At 38.1% G+C, this 18,428-nt stretch overlaps 1 protein-coding gene across 1 annotated transcript in view; it reads left to right on the top strand.

The window, feature by feature from the left end:
• ZFPM2 (zinc finger protein, FOG family member 2) overlaps positions 1-18,428 on the top strand; it is a 462,014-nt gene that overhangs the window by 297,035 nt on the left and 146,551 nt on the right. The window contains exon 5 of the mRNA XM_029222662.1: positions 8,189-8,300. Coding sequence (XP_029078495.1) covers positions 8,189-8,300 — 112 coding nt within the window. The remainder of the gene's footprint in view (positions 1-8,188; positions 8,301-18,428) is intronic.

Genomic DNA, 18,428 nt, shown 5'->3' with positions numbered 1-18,428 from the left:
TTATTTCACACTCATTTTGTTTTTTGAAAAGTCTCTTATCGTGTTTGAGATCCCACATACCACAGTGAACTTGAAGACATTTGTTAGCTGAAGTTCTCTGGAATTTCACTCTTGTGCTGTCCTCAAATGATATTTTGTAGAACTGTGCTCAAGAAAAACACTATTCTAATGAAACCTTCCTAGGATTTCCATTCATAAATCTGTTCTGTGCCTAATGGTATAGTGTAGTGGTTCTTATAATAGCACAGAACTGATGTCCTTCCCATTTAGACTTTCCATATATTTTCTAATTGAAGGTATTCTTAATTTCTTTGAGCTTGAGTTTGAAAATGTGTCTAGCATTTTTTCAAGCAATGCAAGTTAGATAATCTTTTACTAAGTTGTTTTGTTGTTTCTTAAACAGTAACTGTAGATAAGATACTTGGTATGAGTTTGAAAATTCTTAAAGCTACTTGTTTAAATCTGTTTCTACAACACACACACACACACACACACACACACATCTTGTTTTCAGACAAAGAAAAAAAAAGGAAGACTGCATTTCTCACTCAAGGGATATCCCAATGTAGCTCAGTGGCCATTTTATTCTATTTTAAATGGAAGCATATGATTTTAATGGAAACGCATGACATACATAGTCATATTGACTGATGTCTGGCATTAATTAGTCATGAAGAATATTCAGGTGTTATAGCTGAGAAGCTTGTTCTATATCACCACACAAATAACTTGAACCCTTTGGTACCACATGGAGTACAGTGATTCTGTTTGTGTAGTTTAAAGTGATACTCTTATTTCCTGAAAGAAAAAAAATTCTTTACCTTGGTAGCATCAAGCTCAAACATTCATGCGGTGTCCTGAATAACTTTTTAAAGGATATTTAGTAAAAAGCACAGTTTTATTAGGTGGAAATCATCATACTAAAAGTTTTATAGCTCTAGTCAAATCAGTAATGTTGAGGCTATATGCCATGCCCAGAATTACTGAAAATACAATTATGGAGAGCCTTAAATTATCACTTAACATTTCTCCCCACTCCAGGTAGTCCAAAATAATAAGTTATTATGCCTCCATAGAACAGGCTGTTGGTGAAGGGAATTTTTAAATTCAAGCTCACTGCCACTAGAGACTTCACACAGTTAAAAGGACAAGGATACAATGTTTTCACGATTGTCAGATTGAATTTGAATTTAATTCCAGTGTGGAGAACTGCGTGGATACATTAACTGAAACTTTTACTGTGTACACTTTTCCCTGTGGTAGTACAAGGTCAAATCACATACAGTATCATTTTTTTTTTCCATTTAGATGTAGAGAGTAATTCAGCTGGGAGAGAGTGGCAGTGGTGGTGGCATCTCATTGCTAAGGGCCAGTGATATATATACATGTGTGTTTTTCTGGTACTAATTATATTAATCTAATGTCTACAGTAATTTGGAAATTCTTCAATGCCTAATATCAAATACGTTTTTATAGCTGAGAGAACAGAAACAGCTATGAATTGTTAAAACAGCTATGAATTTTGTCAAACAGGCCCAACCCGTTTCACCTATTACCAAGTTACGGAAGCAACACACCAGGAGAATTTTCAGCAGTGTCAAAGTATGTCTCATGGCACTGGCTTGAGATTCTCTCATGAAATTTTGTTATGTTTCCAAAGTAAAGTCAGTGGAGGCCAATGTTTCCATCAAATGCCACTTCTGGGTGTTTTTTTGTTTCTTTTAAAGACTGTAATGTCAGGCTCTTTCATAGGTCAGATTTTCCTAAGACTTCTAGCTCTTTGTAAGTAAGCTTCAGTTTGGAAATGTTCAACAAATATTTCCAGCAAGATTTGGAATCCCTAAGACAGCATTATGTCACCAGCCCCTTGGGTTGGAACTACCCTCTATTCTTTGCCTTTGGGCTGCCTGCTTTTAGCCCCGGTAACCTTTTGGCTTGAGTGTAAACATTTACTGAAGGCTCCCTCCTTTGTCGCTCCAGTAACTCCAGAGGTTAGTGAGAAGTGGATGCTAGTTTGACCTCTTTTATCCACATTAGATGATTCTAATTATTCCTAAGAAATGACACTTTTGACCCATCTTGTCCTTGTCAAGTTTGTCTGGTTGTAGACTAAGCGTGAAACTCTGGGTTCAAACAGTGTCCAGGAGTGCAGATTTTTTTAAACTTACAATGGGGAGCCTCAAAAGCGCACACTATTTCTTTTTAAAACATTCCAACTTAACTGAAATTCAGGCTCCTGTTATATACCTTGAATTGATTTATGACTGAACGAGACTGCCTAGATATAAAGTACAAACTTTAACCTGTAAAAACCCATGGGCTATTTCAATACAGAAAAACAAACAAACAAACCAACGAAAACAAAGAAAACCTTTGTATAAGTGAGGATGAGCTAGGTTTTGCTGAGGTTGTAAGCAACCCTAATATTGTAACAGTTTTTTACATTAAAACAGTCTCTTTCTTTCTCATGCTACATGGCCACTGTAGTTAGGAGGTCTTCCTCCTTCCCATGCTTGACGGTCAATTCAGCAAACACAAGGAAAGATGGTGAGTCCATTGGTCTTACAGCTTCTGTGTAAAAGTGACGCGAGTTACTTCTTATTCAGTTTCATCGGTGAAGTGATGTCATATTCCCATACCTAACTTTGAAAGACACCAGGAAAGTGGAGAGTTGGAAATAATTGATCAATAGCATTAATGACTACCACCATCTTTAAACTGGGTCATAAAGAGTTTTTGTCTTGACTTCTAATCCCTACAAACGTTACCAGTGCCTGAGAAATAGGGATTCCAGAAATGCTCTTTGCACAGTTTTAATTCATTTATTCATGTAGGTATTCAGCAAACGTTTGAAGTGCATCTGTGGCGTATGAAACACTGTGCTGGTCGCTTCATAAGACAGCCTTGAGGTAGAAATCATTATCCCCATTTTACAGATGTGTATCCTGAAGTTCAGAATCCTCAAGTTTAAGTGATTTTCCAGTCTCAGAGCCTGCCAGTAGCACATATCGGGATTCCAGCCTAGATCATCCGGCTCCAAGGAGTCAGTAATGTCCTTTCTGCCACACTTCAACTGTGAGGTTAATAGTGAATCATAAAATGTTTTAAATACCCAGTTATAGAGGCAGGAATTGTTAGTCACCGCTGTGTATTTTCTCCTACTTTAAGGCAAGAACATTAAGTATATCTGATGATTGTGGAATAACAATGTATATTTGGTGTTATTCCAATAAGGGAAAGTTGTTTCACTTCTGAGCACATTTGATAAGGAAATTGAGTCATTTTTTAAACTGTAAGTCAGTAAATCTGAATGTTTTTTGTATTAGTTTTCTATTGCCACCAAAACACATGGCCAAAAACTTGGTGGCTTAAAACAACACATGTATTCTATTAAAGCTCTATACATCAGAAGTCTAGTGTGGGTACCACCAGACTAAAATCAATTTGTCAGCAGGATTCCTGCTAGAGGATTCCTTTCTAGAGGATGTAGGGGAGAATCTATTTCCTGTTTATTCAAGTTATTGGCAGAATTTAGTTCCTTGAGGTTGCAGCACTGAAATCCCTGTTTTCCTCACTTCCTGTAACTGAGGCCCATTCCCGGTTTCTAGAGCCCAGCACACTCACTTCATGGCTGCAGTGTGCCATCTTCAAAGGCAGCAAAGGCAGGTGGAATCCATTTCATGTCAAATTTCTTTGCCCTACTGTTTCGCCTTTCCCTTCTACTTTTAGGAACTCGTGCTTAGATTGGGCCCATGTGGATAATCTAGGCTCCTTTCACCATGTCGTAGCCCTAAACCTTAAGCATGTTCTTCAAATCCCCTTTTACCAAGTAAAATAACATAGTCACAGATTCCAAGGGGTTACGGTGTGGATATTTTGGGGGGACCATTTTTCTGCCTACCATACCTTTTACATCCATTCTCTTTTCCCAACATGTTGTACCAACTGCATGTTCCTCTGTAGGATGCTAGATAAACATTTTGGCCTTACTTTCTTCATTTGTCAAATTAGTGAATTAAACGCGCTGAACTTTAAAGTTGCTTCTGGCTCTTAACATTCTAGACTCGTATGAATCCTTATGATGGGGAGAGACATGGGAAAGTAAACCTAATGATCAAAGTGGATATTATTGTTATTTTCTATTCATGGATTTTGCTGGAGTGTAGATTTCATATAATCCTGGCTAACTCCTTCCTTCTCACACTTGGTAATCTTCTTTGAAGGCAGTCAATCTCTACAAAAGTTGACTTCTTCAGAAAGAAATTGACTTACCTCCTCAAAACTGTAATAACTGGTCCCTTGAGATTTTTTTATCTACTTTACAGCTTGGGTATAGCTTTCACCAAGTCTTTGCTACATTTTTGCTTTTGCCTTATTGATTTGGAGTCAAAGAAATTGTTTTCCTTTCAATTCTGTTTCTTGAAAAGTCAGATTCTACCGCGGCCCAGGCATGATAAATGTTTGCCAAAGTTTTAAAAGGTATAATGCCTAACTTACCATTAAGGAAAGATATTAAATAACTAGTTTTATTTGTGCCACAAAGTCAAATCCTCTAAATCTTAATTTGCTTATGTACAAAATGGAGAAAATGTTAATGCCTAACTCCTGGAGTTGTAAAAATCAAAAACGATAATTCAGGAGAAGTACTTAACACCCAACTTTTTGCAAGTATTCAATAGATGTAAACCACAAATACTGTTTTATAGTAGGAGGTGCAGAGGTGGACAAGTCATCTGAGTTTGCCCAAGATTTTCCAGTTTTAGCTCTGAAATCCAGCATCCTGGGAAGCCCTTCAGTCTCAGGAAAACCCAGACGGTTGGTCACCCTAGGAGCGGTAGTGTTTGGAAACAGAGCTAAATGTAAATATGGGCTCTGTCTTCTGCCAGCTATTTGACCTAAAAGAAATTATTTAATCTTTGAGTTGCAACATCTTTGTCTGAAAATATATATGAGGAATAAATAAGTAAGGGATTTTGCACAAGTAGCAGCAATAGTAGCAACCTTATTCTTCCTGATTAAAAAAATCTTTACTGTCTTCCTTCTGCTTAGAGGTTTAAGCACAGAAAGGTTTTGCTTGATATGAAAAGGTCCTTCAGGATCTGATTCTAACCTGCTTTTCTACACACATATGCTGTTATGGCCCTTCCACTTATAGGTAGTGATAATAATAGTATCAATGGTGATTCCAGTGATGACAGGTGACTGTTATCTGGTGCTTTCTGTATATGAAGAACAGCTCTAAAGACTTTATATAAGAACTGAAACCAAAGAATCCCAGAACTAGTCACTATTTCCTGTACATACCACTCTTATACACTGCTCAGACTTCGCCCAGGCCATTGCTAGCAATTGCAAATGCTTCCTGTCTCTCCTTCAAGATCTTGCCTGAAAGTCACTTCCTGCATGATATGATACCGTCCCAGAAGCCACAGGACAGGAGTTTCTCGCCCTTCATTGACCCCAAAACAATTTACACATGACTTTGCACTCCCTACCTGCTACTGTTTGCCTTATAGTAAACTTTTTTTTAATGTATCTGTATCCTTCACCGAAAAAGACCCCTTCCTATTCCTAGCACCCAGCACAAGACTGGATCAGCAGGTTCCTTTGTAAAATTAATGGAAGACTGTGGTACTGGCAAACCAATTGCTTTACTTTACAGTAAAGATTCCCTAAAGAATTTGTGATCAATGTTTATTTTTCATATTATCTATGGAAAATTGTAAAAGCTGCTTTACGGTGTAGAAATCCATGTGGCTTTAAGAACTTTGGGTATAAAGATGAAATAATTTAAGATGCATGTCTTTCTCATGAAATAAGAGAATACAGTAGGAATGAGCCAGATGCCTGTTGTTAAAGTCTGTTAGTTAAGATCAGAGGAGACCAGATGTTACAAATAACACCACTAAATCCCCCATGCGCAGGTTTATCGAAACGGTGGAGTCTCTCCCGTGACTAGTTCTGCTTGCTTGGAGACCTGCTGACACTGATCTGTGGACTTACCTGCTTCTCTAGTAGTAAAAGGAGCTGAAATATGCATAATTAAGACCTATGATTTAATTGGATATGGGCCACTATCACTTCAGATTGAAGAAGCTTACTTGTTCTCAAATTCTATTTTGAAAATGGAAAAACAAAATCGTCACTTAGCCCAGCGGTCCCCAACCTTTCTGGCACCAAGTACCAGTTTCGTGGAAGACAATTTTTCCCCGGGGTGGCGGGGATGGGAATGGTTCAGGCGGTAATGCAAGTGAGGGGGAGTGGCAGATGAAGCTTCGCTCACTAGCCCACCACTCACCTCCCGCTGTGTGACCAGGTTCCTAACAGGCAGCAGGCGGTACCTATCTGCAGCCCGGGGATTGGGGACCCCTGACTTAGACTAATAACCAGAGGGATAACTTGATAACACTTTGTCTAGATTGTTTTAAAAAATTATAATATAAAATTACTTTCTTCCCCCAGGGCTTTCAGATAACTGTTTTTCATGGTTTTACTTTCCAAATATTAAGATACATAGTTGAAAAACTGAAGACTTTAAAATGAGTTAAAGTATGAATATGAAAAATCAGTATGCTAGTATTTCTTATGGTTGATCTGGTTTACCGCCTCTGTTTTAATATTTGACGTATTTTTTTAGACTTATTTTTAATTTGTCCGTCATGGTTGATTTGTTCCATTAAGTAGTATATTTTATGGTAGTTTTTACCTCTTACAATATAATTGATACGTCAAAAATGGGTTAGGGGGCTTCCCTGGTGGCGCAGTGGTTGAGAGTCCGCCTGCCGATGCAGGGGACACGGGTTCGTGCCCCGGTCCGGGAAGATCCCGCATGCCGCGGAGCGGCTGGGCCAGTGAGCTATGGCCGCTGAGCGTGCGCGTCCGGAGCCTGTGCTCCGCAACGGGAGAGGCCACAACAGTGAGAGGCCCGCGTACCGCAAAAAAAGAAAAAGGGTTAGCATTGATTTTATGCATTGCTTTTGATATGGCTTTGCAGTATCAATAGAAGATCTGTGTCTCGTGCACTATCAGTGTCGTCGTTTGGCCAGTGAAACGAGGTTTCCGGATTCCTGAGAGATTTGAAATGGCTAGATTACATAGAACTCCTCAAGTGGATACTTGCTAATGCCAGTTTGGGAAATTTGTGATAGCACATAACATGTGGGAATGTCCCATAACGGGCTGAGATCTCTCCGGTAGGATCATATCTAGGTGAAAATCCAGTTCAAAAATTACCTTGAGACCCTTGTATTGTACTCTGTGTTGTGGTTTCATGATAGTTGATATACAGAACCTGGGCTGGTGAATGATAAACATCTGAATGCCAATTCACTCTGACTCATCGGGAAACACCAGTCTTGGCTAAGGCTTACTTATTTCCTCCCTGGTTTATTTCCTGCCATGTTTAACATAGTTAAAGACAAATAATTTGGGTTGCAAACGGCCTAAAATGATGACCCTTTTGAGCCTTGTATTTAAAATGTACACTGAAAATATTTTGTTAGAACTAGAGCACTTGTCTCCCTGCTTCTATGCTTTTCAGAGCAAGGAATGTCATGCTTTAGTTGCTCTGCATCTGAATTTATTCCCAATTCCTCTTTTATAGTCTTTTCGGAGACAGTGTATGGTGAGTCACTAGCATTAATATTATTTCAGTTTCAGTGGGACTCCATATCCATACTTAGAAAAGGGTGTTGGTAGATTTCATTATTCATTCAGCATAAATTTCTACTCTAATATAAATGTTGCTCAGGATAGAGCTTTGAAATGGATCCTGATTCTTTAAATTCTTTCCTGTCTGTTTCAGGAAATAGTGAGATCCTGTTGATAGTAAAGTACAATGTGTCTAAAGTTCACTTCTAAACACTCTGCTCTTTGCGATGAAAGTCATCTGCATTCTTTTTATAATTCAGAGCTGCAAGAGATCTGTCTAATCTTGGAGATCTGATCCAGTATCATTTAGAAAAAAAAATATTCTTGATAATAATTCTACCCTTCAGATTAGTGAGAGCAGTCAAGCTTTACAGCTTCTGTCGTCTTAAAAAGATATCATGAGACGGGGGAATAAGGACTTGGATTATGGTTTAGGAGATTTAGTTATTTGGAAAAATAAAATGATTAGTACAGTTATTATTCAACTTTTTAATCAACGAAAGCAAATGGCATCCGTTTGTTATCATTCTTTCTACAGAAGACAAAGGCTCAGGTCCCCATGGTGCTGACTGCTGGTCCCAAGTGGCTCCTGGATGTGACTTGGCAAGGAGTGGAAGACAACAAAAACAACTGCATTGTGTACAGCAAAGGTAAGTGCAAGATCATTTCCCTCTCGCTTTGGATGCATTGAAACCTGAGTGTTGCAAAGTAGAACCAAATGAGCTGAAAGGGGAGTACAAAGTAAAATGGGGTCCTCTCTCTTCCTTTTTCCCTTATGAATCTCCCTAACCTGTAGTTTCAGCAAGCGTACTGGGTTTTTTGTTTTTTGTTCTTTTCCTGTACAGCATAAAACAAAATGTGTTAGACCATTAATTACTTAGCATCCTACACATTTGCCTAACCATGGATTGGAGTGCCTTGACTAGTACCTTCCTCGCTGTTACTTTTATTCAGAGCGGGTTTGATGAAATCTCGGATTCCTCTCTTAGGCATCATCCATCAAAAAGTAAATTCCTTTTGAAATCTGGCAGTCCGTGTCAGGGTGTCAAGGTGCGAGTTCTAGAAGGCACTGCATTCCAGCCAGTTTCCTGAAATCACACACGATGAGGGGATAGCTGAAAAGGAAGCCACTGCAAAGACTGAGAATTCCTCCCCATGGTGATTTCTGAAGGGCAGGGGGCAAATGCTAGAGAGGAAGCGATGGCTTGCAGAGCATTGCCTTTGATTTGCTCAGTGTGGCATCAACCTAGACTGCGTCAAACAGCTACGCCCTGGCTGCAAAGGAACCGCTGCTCCGGGACACACAACATGGGACCGACTCCCCCAAACTCAGGCCCCTCCACGTGTGTGGTGCGGTTTGCCGCACTTTTCTCCATATTCAAGTTCTGGGCCCAAGCTCTGTACTTTTACAGTGAAATCCCTAATCTCACTCCTTCGTAAATATTGCAAAACTTTGTGCTTCTCATGTTTAATTTCTTTTCGCTTTCCTTTTTAACCAAATAGACCTACTGAGATCAAAGATGTATTTGCACATTGAACCTAGAAACCATAAAAGCATACAAGGGAACAAGCAAATAAGCACCCCTGTCAATATATTAACATATAAAACACTAATCATAACATCAAAGACTCTTAAAAACTTGCTAGAAACAATTACAACTTGTTCCTATAATCATTACAATTTGTACACTTATAAGAGGATTGCCTTTAAACTACCATAAGCCTTTGAAAGTCGAAACACCAGAAAGAGGGAATTTGCAAGCTAAAAAGACAGTCTGCACACCAGGATCTGATTATATTGCTTTTCCTTCTGTAACTGCTGGTCTCATACCCACTTATTTTCAAACACCAAATACCTGTGGTATGCTGGTGGGAGCTTTTAACTAGAAGGCAAGTAAGATTTTCCCAGGATATGTCACTATGTTCTATCAAAATGGGAAGCAATATTATAGTGAACCAGCTTACCAATGTCCACATTCAGAGCGCAAACACTGCAAAAGATGGCTTGGAGTATAGGATCAATGACTGGGACTAAATTTTTGTTGTACAATATCTTATCTCTATGATGGCAATGTAATATGGAGGAACCAAGAGGATAGCTATTCTATCATAATCCAAATCCATTACATGTTTAAATCGGGCATTGTTTTAGAAGAGATGATTATTATATTGTTACATAAGGAAAAACACTACAACAAAATTGTAATTCTATGTTCAATGGAGTACGTTAGTTTGAACATGTTTACGTGTTTGCATTATGGTTAGATATACCTTAAGCCTCTTGGCAATAAGCATTTTGGAGTAATTTGTAGAAGCTTATTAATTAACTCATAAAGCATGGATTGAGCCCAACTGTGTGCTAGCTTTGTACATGGATAATAACAGCCACCCTTTATTAAGCACCCCTGAATCCTCTCCTTGGTACTCCCATACCAAATTCTATGCACTTCTCTCATTGCTCTTTTAACCTCGTTTTATGATTATCATTTTATGTTTCAAAAAAAGAGTAGTAAAAAGTTAGGTATTATTGCCTGCCTTTCCAATCTACTCTGTATTTACTGAGGGCAAGGATTATGTCTCAGTCATCTTTTTATCCTTGGTCTGGCATGCTGCCTGTACAAAAAGAGCACAGAGTAAATAATGATTGGTTGACCAGATAAACAAATGATGAATGGTTGCTAGAAACTATAATAGACACATCACATACTGTGATGATGACCAATATGAATTCCTAATATTCAGTAGTTTTTAACCTACAAAAGGTAACCTGATATTGTTCGACTTACAAGAACAGATGGCATTGCAGTTCAAATAACAAGGACTGCAGTAACTACTGTATATGCGTAATTTCATTTAATCATCAGTTAATACCTCCTAGTAGGTAATTAACATCCTACCCAATTTTATAAAAAATGAAATTGAGGCATAGATAAAGTAATTTGTCATGGTCACATAGCTACTAAGTGTTGTTTTTCTTTTTAATTGAGGTATAATGTTGATTTACAATGTTGTGTTAATTTCTGCTGTACAGCAAAGTGTTTCAACTACTAAGTGTTTAAAGTGGGATGCAAACACACATCTGTCTAATTAAGGGCCTGAGTTGTACATATTAGAATACGTTCTCCCTGCATTAAGCTTTCAAGCAGCTAGATGAGATAAGTAGTGTGTTTCTTAATTTACACAACCTACATTGTGTGTGACTTAGAGCAGTAGTATGGTTGTCCCTGGTCCAGGAGAGCTAACAGAGAAGCCAAATTTAAATCCAGGTTTTGATAATTCCAAATCCTATACTCTCTGTACTGTGTGACTTTACCTTTCCCCTTGACACTATTACATGATGAATAAATTCTCTTAAACTACTCAAGCATTTCTGTGCAGAAATCACAGAGTATTATTATAATATGGCACTTACCAAAGTACACTTCACATAACCCTAAGATTAAAGGAAAAGTCCCAGGACCAAATATTGCCCATCTTGGCCCCGCTTGAAAACTCACAAGGCCTTCTGGTATGAATGCTCTGAGAAGTCTTGTAGTAAAACAAAACAAAATAAAAACCTGTGTAACTCGTTTGACTATAAGATATGCATATATTTTTTTCTCCAACCAGTGGACATCCATTGGAGCATTGGAATTAGTTCTCTGGTTAACACACTTGGGAAAACCCTGCTGTAGACTCTACTCTGATCTCCTAGATGGGCTTCAGAGGCCTGGTGCTAATTCCTAGAATTCAGGTTGCCTTTGGAGGAAGGGAATAGTTCACTCAAAGTTCTGTGAATACCTCGATATTCTAGGATTATACTAGGGATTGTTCTCATCACGGAAGATAGGACCCCAGGAATCACTCCTACCAGGACCACATGAGCTCTGAAGCCTTCTGTCTTCACAGGCTATGGGTATGATAAGCCTTCTCAAAGCAAAAGAGTTTTGTAGTTGGAAGGGTTTGGTGATTTAGATTTAATAGGTACATATTGACTTGAACATCTGTAATGTGCAAGACATTTTCATAATGTGTATGTTATTTATCAGTTGGGGCTGTTTTGTTTTCAAATGATAGAAATCCAAATGAAATTGGCTTATACAAAACATAATCAAAGTGTAAGTGTGTGTGCGTGTGTGTGTGTGTGTGTGAGAGCGTATTGGGGGTAGGGGAGTTCATCTGCTCATATAACTGAGAATCCAAGGATCTTCTAAACTTCAGGATCAGTTTACACTTTGTCCCCAGACGGTCTCTATCTTCTGCCTCTTCTTTCTTTGTGTGTTTCATCCTCAGAAATGTTCTTGTCAAGTGGTGGGAAACTCCAAACTTATTCTACAAGCACAGCAATCCCAGTGAAAAGAGAGCTTTTCTGAGTTTTACTTGGGGTACGTCACATACCAATGCTTGAACCAATTAATCACTATGACTCTTCCTTACAAACTACAATCATCTGTAGACCTAACCCCACATAAACCACTGAGACAAAGGAGAAGTATTTCCCCAAGTGAAACCGAAGTGCTACTTCCAGACAGAAAAGAATGGTTGCTTGATGGGCTAACATCCATGTACCCAGATGCAACACATTACTCCTAATGTCTAAAAAGCTCTCCCTGAAGATGAAAAGTAAATTCCAAATGCCAAAATTGCATTGCCTTATTTTGTTTTCTAGCTAAGAACCCAAACTACTTACGAATTCTATGCCAAAAATCACCTTTCTTGGGCCTGGCTATCTGAAACTATATTAGTACCTATTTACAAATAGAATGTAAAATACGTATATGTAGCATTTTTAAATGCCTTAACTGTGAAATTTGTTATAATATTTTCTTATGGCATGTAACTATTACCATTTAAGAAACATGCTTACTTTTTGAAGTATTTTTAAATGTGGGCTAGCAGTAAAATTAAATATAGTTATAAAATTTTCATTTCCAGGGTGTCCATCAAATAATTATTATCAAATTACATCACTTAGTGCTATTTGACAGGCTGCCATCATCCTGTTTTATCAAAGTAAGAAAAAAAAAGTATAGTATTTAGCATTAATATTATAATCTGATGTACCTTCTTTTCCCTGCCTCAACTACCCCCTGTCATTCCAGAAAGTAATTAGCTCATCCAGACACTGATGGACCAGACTTGTTGGGTTGTCTGGTTTCTGCCATTATTCTCAGCAGACTCCAGATAATTCTAATTTACTTATCTCCAATGGAAAAATACTAAAAAGCACCATGCTGAAGTTAAAGGGAGGCTGCTGGAGGGGAAGATGAGCAGAGGCCTGCCCACTTATTCCTAAAATCCATGAATGCCTGTCGAGCATTGGAAATTAACTTCTTCTCTTTTCTCTGTACCTCCGTATTTTTTTATAGCATTTGCACAGTATGGTGCCCTTTCTCATTTGTGAAAAGTAAATAAGTTACTTCGAGTTTCACGTTTTTGAACATTCGAAATTAAACCTTTAGCATCTTGCATGTGAGTTTGTTCATTCAGTTCACTGCAAATGAGGAAAAATTGAATTATTTGGGTTTTCGTGGAGTGTGATTTCAGAGCAGCCACATTCTCTAGGTATCTGGATGAAGAGAATAAACATTGTCAATCAAAGGAGTGGAAAAGTATCAGCTAACCCTCAATCTCACCTTAAGCATGGAAGATTTCTTTTTATATAAAAGCACAACATCATTGTAAAAAACTGTTGCTTAGATGGAACCTTGGGCAAACCACCTTTCCTCTTTAAATCCTGATTTTTTCAACTGTACCAATGAAATAGCAGTGGCCATCTCACAGGATCTTTGTGAAGATGCACCCGTACGCATAACTGCATATGTTATTATAAATATTATATTGCTGATGATCTTATACTCAGTCCAGTTTGCCCTTTTGGTTATATGTCAGGACAAATTTAGAGGAAGTGAACCCAGGCCTCCATGTTGGTATCAAGCAAGTGTGTGAGAAAACCTGGTCATCAGATACCAGCTTTAGAGCCAAGAATTCCATAAATCTCATTTGGTCCCTGTGAACCCACAGTATCTGCAGAGAACTGCATTATAGAATCAGAGGCCAGAAAAGCCTTTTTGCCTAAAGATATTTTTTCCCTTGGGCACATGATACTTTTAATGAAAGTCATATGTAAAAAGCTAGTATAAAGATAATAATGATGATAATATTAAAACTAGCAATAACAGTTACCATTTATTAAGCACATATTCTATGCCACAAGAAAATTATGATGTAAGCAGAATTATTGCCACTCTACAGATGAGTAAACTCAGGTTTAGGTACGTAAATAGTTCAAGGATATGTAGCGCATACGTGATGAAATTGACATTCAATCTTAAGTGTGTTGACCTTGATTCCCAATTATACAATTTAGCAGAGTTTTGATGATAACCATTTACTAGGCCTAGATTGTAGGTTATTGGTCTTCTTCACAAATTTACGTACATATTTATCAATGAAACTTTTTTTTCCTTGCTCTGTGGTTTGGTTTTTAAGAAAAAATTTTCCAGAGCTAAAACAGCAGTGACATCAGTACCTTATGCTAATTTCCCTGTTGCTTCGAAGGCCACAGCAATTTAAAGTCATGTAGAAAACTAATCTCCAAATCATTCTATGACCATCTTCAAAGTCCTGATTTTGCTTGTTTGGACAAATGTAATCATGCAATTAATTCAGTTAAGCCCTGACTGTGTACTATGTTCAAGGTCCTATACCAGGTACTGTTGAAATAATGACTGTAATTCTAGTATAACCTAACTTGGATGAGCAACTTCTGCACACTGACTAAATTGATCACCTGTTTAAAGCAAAGATCTTTCATTAGAAGGACCTTGCAAAAGCCTGGACTATCTTCCACCTTAAAATAGAGGATCTGTTGTGTGTTCCTAGAATGTTGAAACAGCCTTGTCTAACATGGCAGTCAGTTTTCCCAACTAGCCTACAAGTTCATGGTTAACTTTACTTAAAGGACCTAATGCTATATAAATAAGAAAGTAATTTAAAAAGAAAAACTTGTGCTCAAGTGTTTATTTAACCATTCTGTAGTTCACAGAAAATGTATAACTGTTGTCTAGTTTTACAGGATTCTTAAAAGAGGGTGGGTGCCTCAACCGAATATTTAGCAGCAGGAATTATAAAATCATAAGGCGATTAAGTTAGCTAGCCGCAGAATTCCAATATTGCTTTTTAAATGACTTCAGGATATAGGAGGTACTAAGGTTATTATCTGTTATCAGGAATACAGTGGAATTGTACAACTGGATAATAACCAAACAAACTGACACAATGTAAAATTACATTATCAGTGTGTTAAAACAAAATTGCGCCCTAAAGGAGTCCACATGCCAGCTCAGAGCTGCAGTGTAATTATGCTTAACTCTGATAATTAAAATACAGCAGAGATCAACAGAATCATTTTCATTAAGAAAATTATTAATGATGGTGCTATAACAGTAATTGATTGCAGAGCACCACAGGATAACGTGATGCCGAAAACCCAATATGTTTCATGAACATCTGAGGCTTTTTCTGGTTATGTTCTCTAAGAATGAGAGATGTTTGGGGGGTGAGCAATTTATTATGCCTGTTCTAGGAATCAGTGATTGCTTTAAATGGCTGCTTTAGAAAACCATCGTTTTGATTCAAATTGTCATTTCTGAGGGGTTCTTAAGGTTGAGACAAGTGACCCCACCAGTGAATGTGTTATTTACAGTGGAGCTGTCTCTTGCAAATTGCGGAATGACAGCAACTTCAGCAAATATAGGGCCTTCTGCCATTTCCATTTTTTACTGGGCATTTACTGTTTTTACAATTATGTTAGTGATTTACTGATGTTATTTCAGTCTGGGTCTGGTCATACTGAATAGTTTATGTCCTGAGTTATTATTAATGTATGCTATTTGATGTGGAAAAAAATACATTTGTTTTCGTATCAACATCACTGTGAGTTTCCTTAATGAAATGTTGGTAAATAATCCTGCACGATAATACTATTAATTACTTCAGTGGATTAGATGAGCTCTCATATGTTGGAGAAAAATATTCTAAACCATCCTGGATCCATGCATGAATGAAGCTTCTGTCTCTTAGGGGTAAAAATCCAGGTAGGATGTTGGCAAATGATAAGAACTAAGAATATATCAGTTTCATAAGTATAAAAATGAAAAATGAAGAGTGGGGTCTTCTGAGAGGTGACTCATTATCATTCAGGGATGTTAGCTTGTCATTCAAAGCGATGCTAATCTTGAAAGCTACCCCCAAAAGGATCTTTATCAGCTAAAATGAGGAACAGCTCTTTAGGGTGAATGTTTTCAGAGTAAGATATTGTGAATATTTCTTTAAAACAGTGTATTACATAGAAAAAAAATTATTGTATTATAATTCCAACTGAAAAGTAGAGTATGAGGTTTCGTACTAGTATGATTATAATTGTATTTTAAAAGTATATGTACAGCAAAACACATGGGGAAGAAATATCAATACATTGAAACTATGAAAGTATTTCTGTAAAGGTGGTAAGGTTTGGGAAAATCTTTCTGTATTCCTCCTTTATAGCTTTCTTCACTTCGATTATTGTCCTTATATAATTTAAGAAAAATATTTGCAAACGAAAATCACCCTTTGTCTTAACTACACTCCTGCTCTTCTTTTTATACAACCCAAACTAACAGAACAAAAATCTTTGCCTTACCCGTGAAGTCCCTCATCCATGGAATTTAAATTATATTCTAGTGATATATATTTTTCTTTAGTATCTCTGTAAATGTCCTGACACTTTGTATTTCATAAGATAATTTTCCAAATAAAATAAAAGTAACTGAGCACAGGCTCTGCACATGATATGGCCCAGGTGTCATGAGGGATACAGAGGAATATGAAACACACCCCTGACTTAAGGAGTTAGTTGAAAGAGCTTAATTGATGAAGGTTGCATAACACTGAGTTCTGTCTTACATGGTCAAGACAAAGTTGACAGAAGATGTGGAATTTTGGGTGGATATTGAAAGTTGAATATAAATTTGAGAAATGGGGGAAGGCATTTGAGGAGGTTGAAGTGTGTGCCTAAAAGTTTACAGGCTGCGATACATACCGCGTTTTCATGAGAGTGTCAGGGCACGCTTTAGAACAGAGAATTTACAAATAAGACTAGGGAGGGGCAAGCCTGCAAACGTTTCTGAGGGCCATGTTGTGGGTTCGGTTGAGTGCTCAGTCTAAAGACCTCATCAAGGGGGTAATGGAGAGCTACTGAAAGTTCTGAGGCACACATATTCACATTGGGATTTTACTAAGATTATTGATTATTGTGTCAAAGGTAAAGCTCAGGTCCATCCACTAATAAAAACAAGACTTTATCTGTCAAGAAATAATGTTGGTACCTACGTCTTTCTAGAAGATAATATAAATCTTCCGCTTTTCTCCACTCATTACCTGACTCCAACAATTTTTTCAACACCAAATGTACCTCCAATGCCCTTATGTCTTCACCATCATTGCCCTGCCCACCAACCTCCCGCCCTTACTTTCAGAGGACCTGACTTGGATTCCATGGGTCCATCTTTCTAATTACTCTTTTGTACCCTCTCACTTTTCTCTCCTTCTCTGGCCTTTAGTGGCCTGAATACCCTCATTCTAATCAATCCAACTTTCCACCTTCCCCTGGCTTTATCCAAGCAGCAGAAGCTAGGGGAAGTAATATTTATAAAGTGCTTAGAATGGTGCCTGATCCACAGTGAGTGCTATATAAATGTGTGGTCAAAATACAACAATGAGGCCATCACCACCACTCACAACAACAAAATTACAACAGAAACAAATGCTGACCAGTTTATATTACATTTGACCATGAGGTGAATGTGATCCCTCAGTGTAAGTAGCCTGGCGATACAGATCTTTTTTCCAAATCCATCTTCAAAGTGACTATGGCAGACTTCTGTCTCCCCAAATATATACCATCCCCTGTTAGATAATGACCTTGCTTCTTGTTTTCCAGAGAAAATGGAAAAGTAGAAGCACATACAACCCTCCAACAAGTGGTTTCCTTTTGCAATTAGCCTGATTACAAGGATCAGTATGGCCCGTGAGACCAAATCTGACCCACCACCTGTTTTTGTAAATAAAGTTTTATTGGAATATAGCTACCATGATTTGTTTGTATAATTTGTTTGTGGCTGCTTTCACACCGCAACATCAGAGTTGAGTAGTTGTGGCAGAGACCCCCTAGCCTGCAAAGCCTGAAGTGTTTACTATTTGACCGTTTACAGAGAAAGCTTGGCAACGCCTGAACTAAGCCTACAAGGTTATTACCTTGGCCTAAAATGCCCTACATGATCTGCCCCTGGATACCTCTGTGGGTTATTTACTATGACTCTCTAACTATTCTGTTCCAGTGTCACAGGCCCTTGCTTTTGTTTGAAAATACAAAGAATGCCTCTGCCTCAGGGCCTTTGCACTGTGCCCTGCTCTGCCCCCACATGGGCCCCTCTCTTGCTTCATTCAAAATGCTCTCCAAATGTTGCCATCCCAGAGGGTCTGCCTAACTACTCTGTCTCTGTTTCTCTCCTTGTTCTCCTCCGTATTAGTCAATTCAGGCTGCTATAACAAAACACCATAGGCTGGTAGCTTAACACCAGACTTCTTTCTCACAGTTCTGAAAGGCGGAAAGTTCAAGAACAAGGTGCAGGCAGATTTGGTATCTAATGAGGACCCATCTTCCTGGTTTACAGATGGCTACCTTCTTGCTGTATCTTCATATGGTGGTGTGTGTGTGTGTGTGTGTGTGTGTGTGTGTGTGTGTGTGTGTGTGT

This window comes from Monodon monoceros, unplaced genomic scaffold, assembly GCF_005190385.1.
Source record: "Monodon monoceros isolate NGI ecotype Baffin Bay Population unplaced genomic scaffold, NGI_Narwhal_1 Super_Scaffold_14, whole genome shotgun sequence".
In the NCBI taxonomy this organism is placed as follows: domain Eukaryota; kingdom Metazoa; phylum Chordata; class Mammalia; order Artiodactyla; family Monodontidae; genus Monodon; species Monodon monoceros.
Note: the sequence above shows the minus strand (reverse complement) of the source record. Positions and strands in the feature narration are given on the sequence as shown.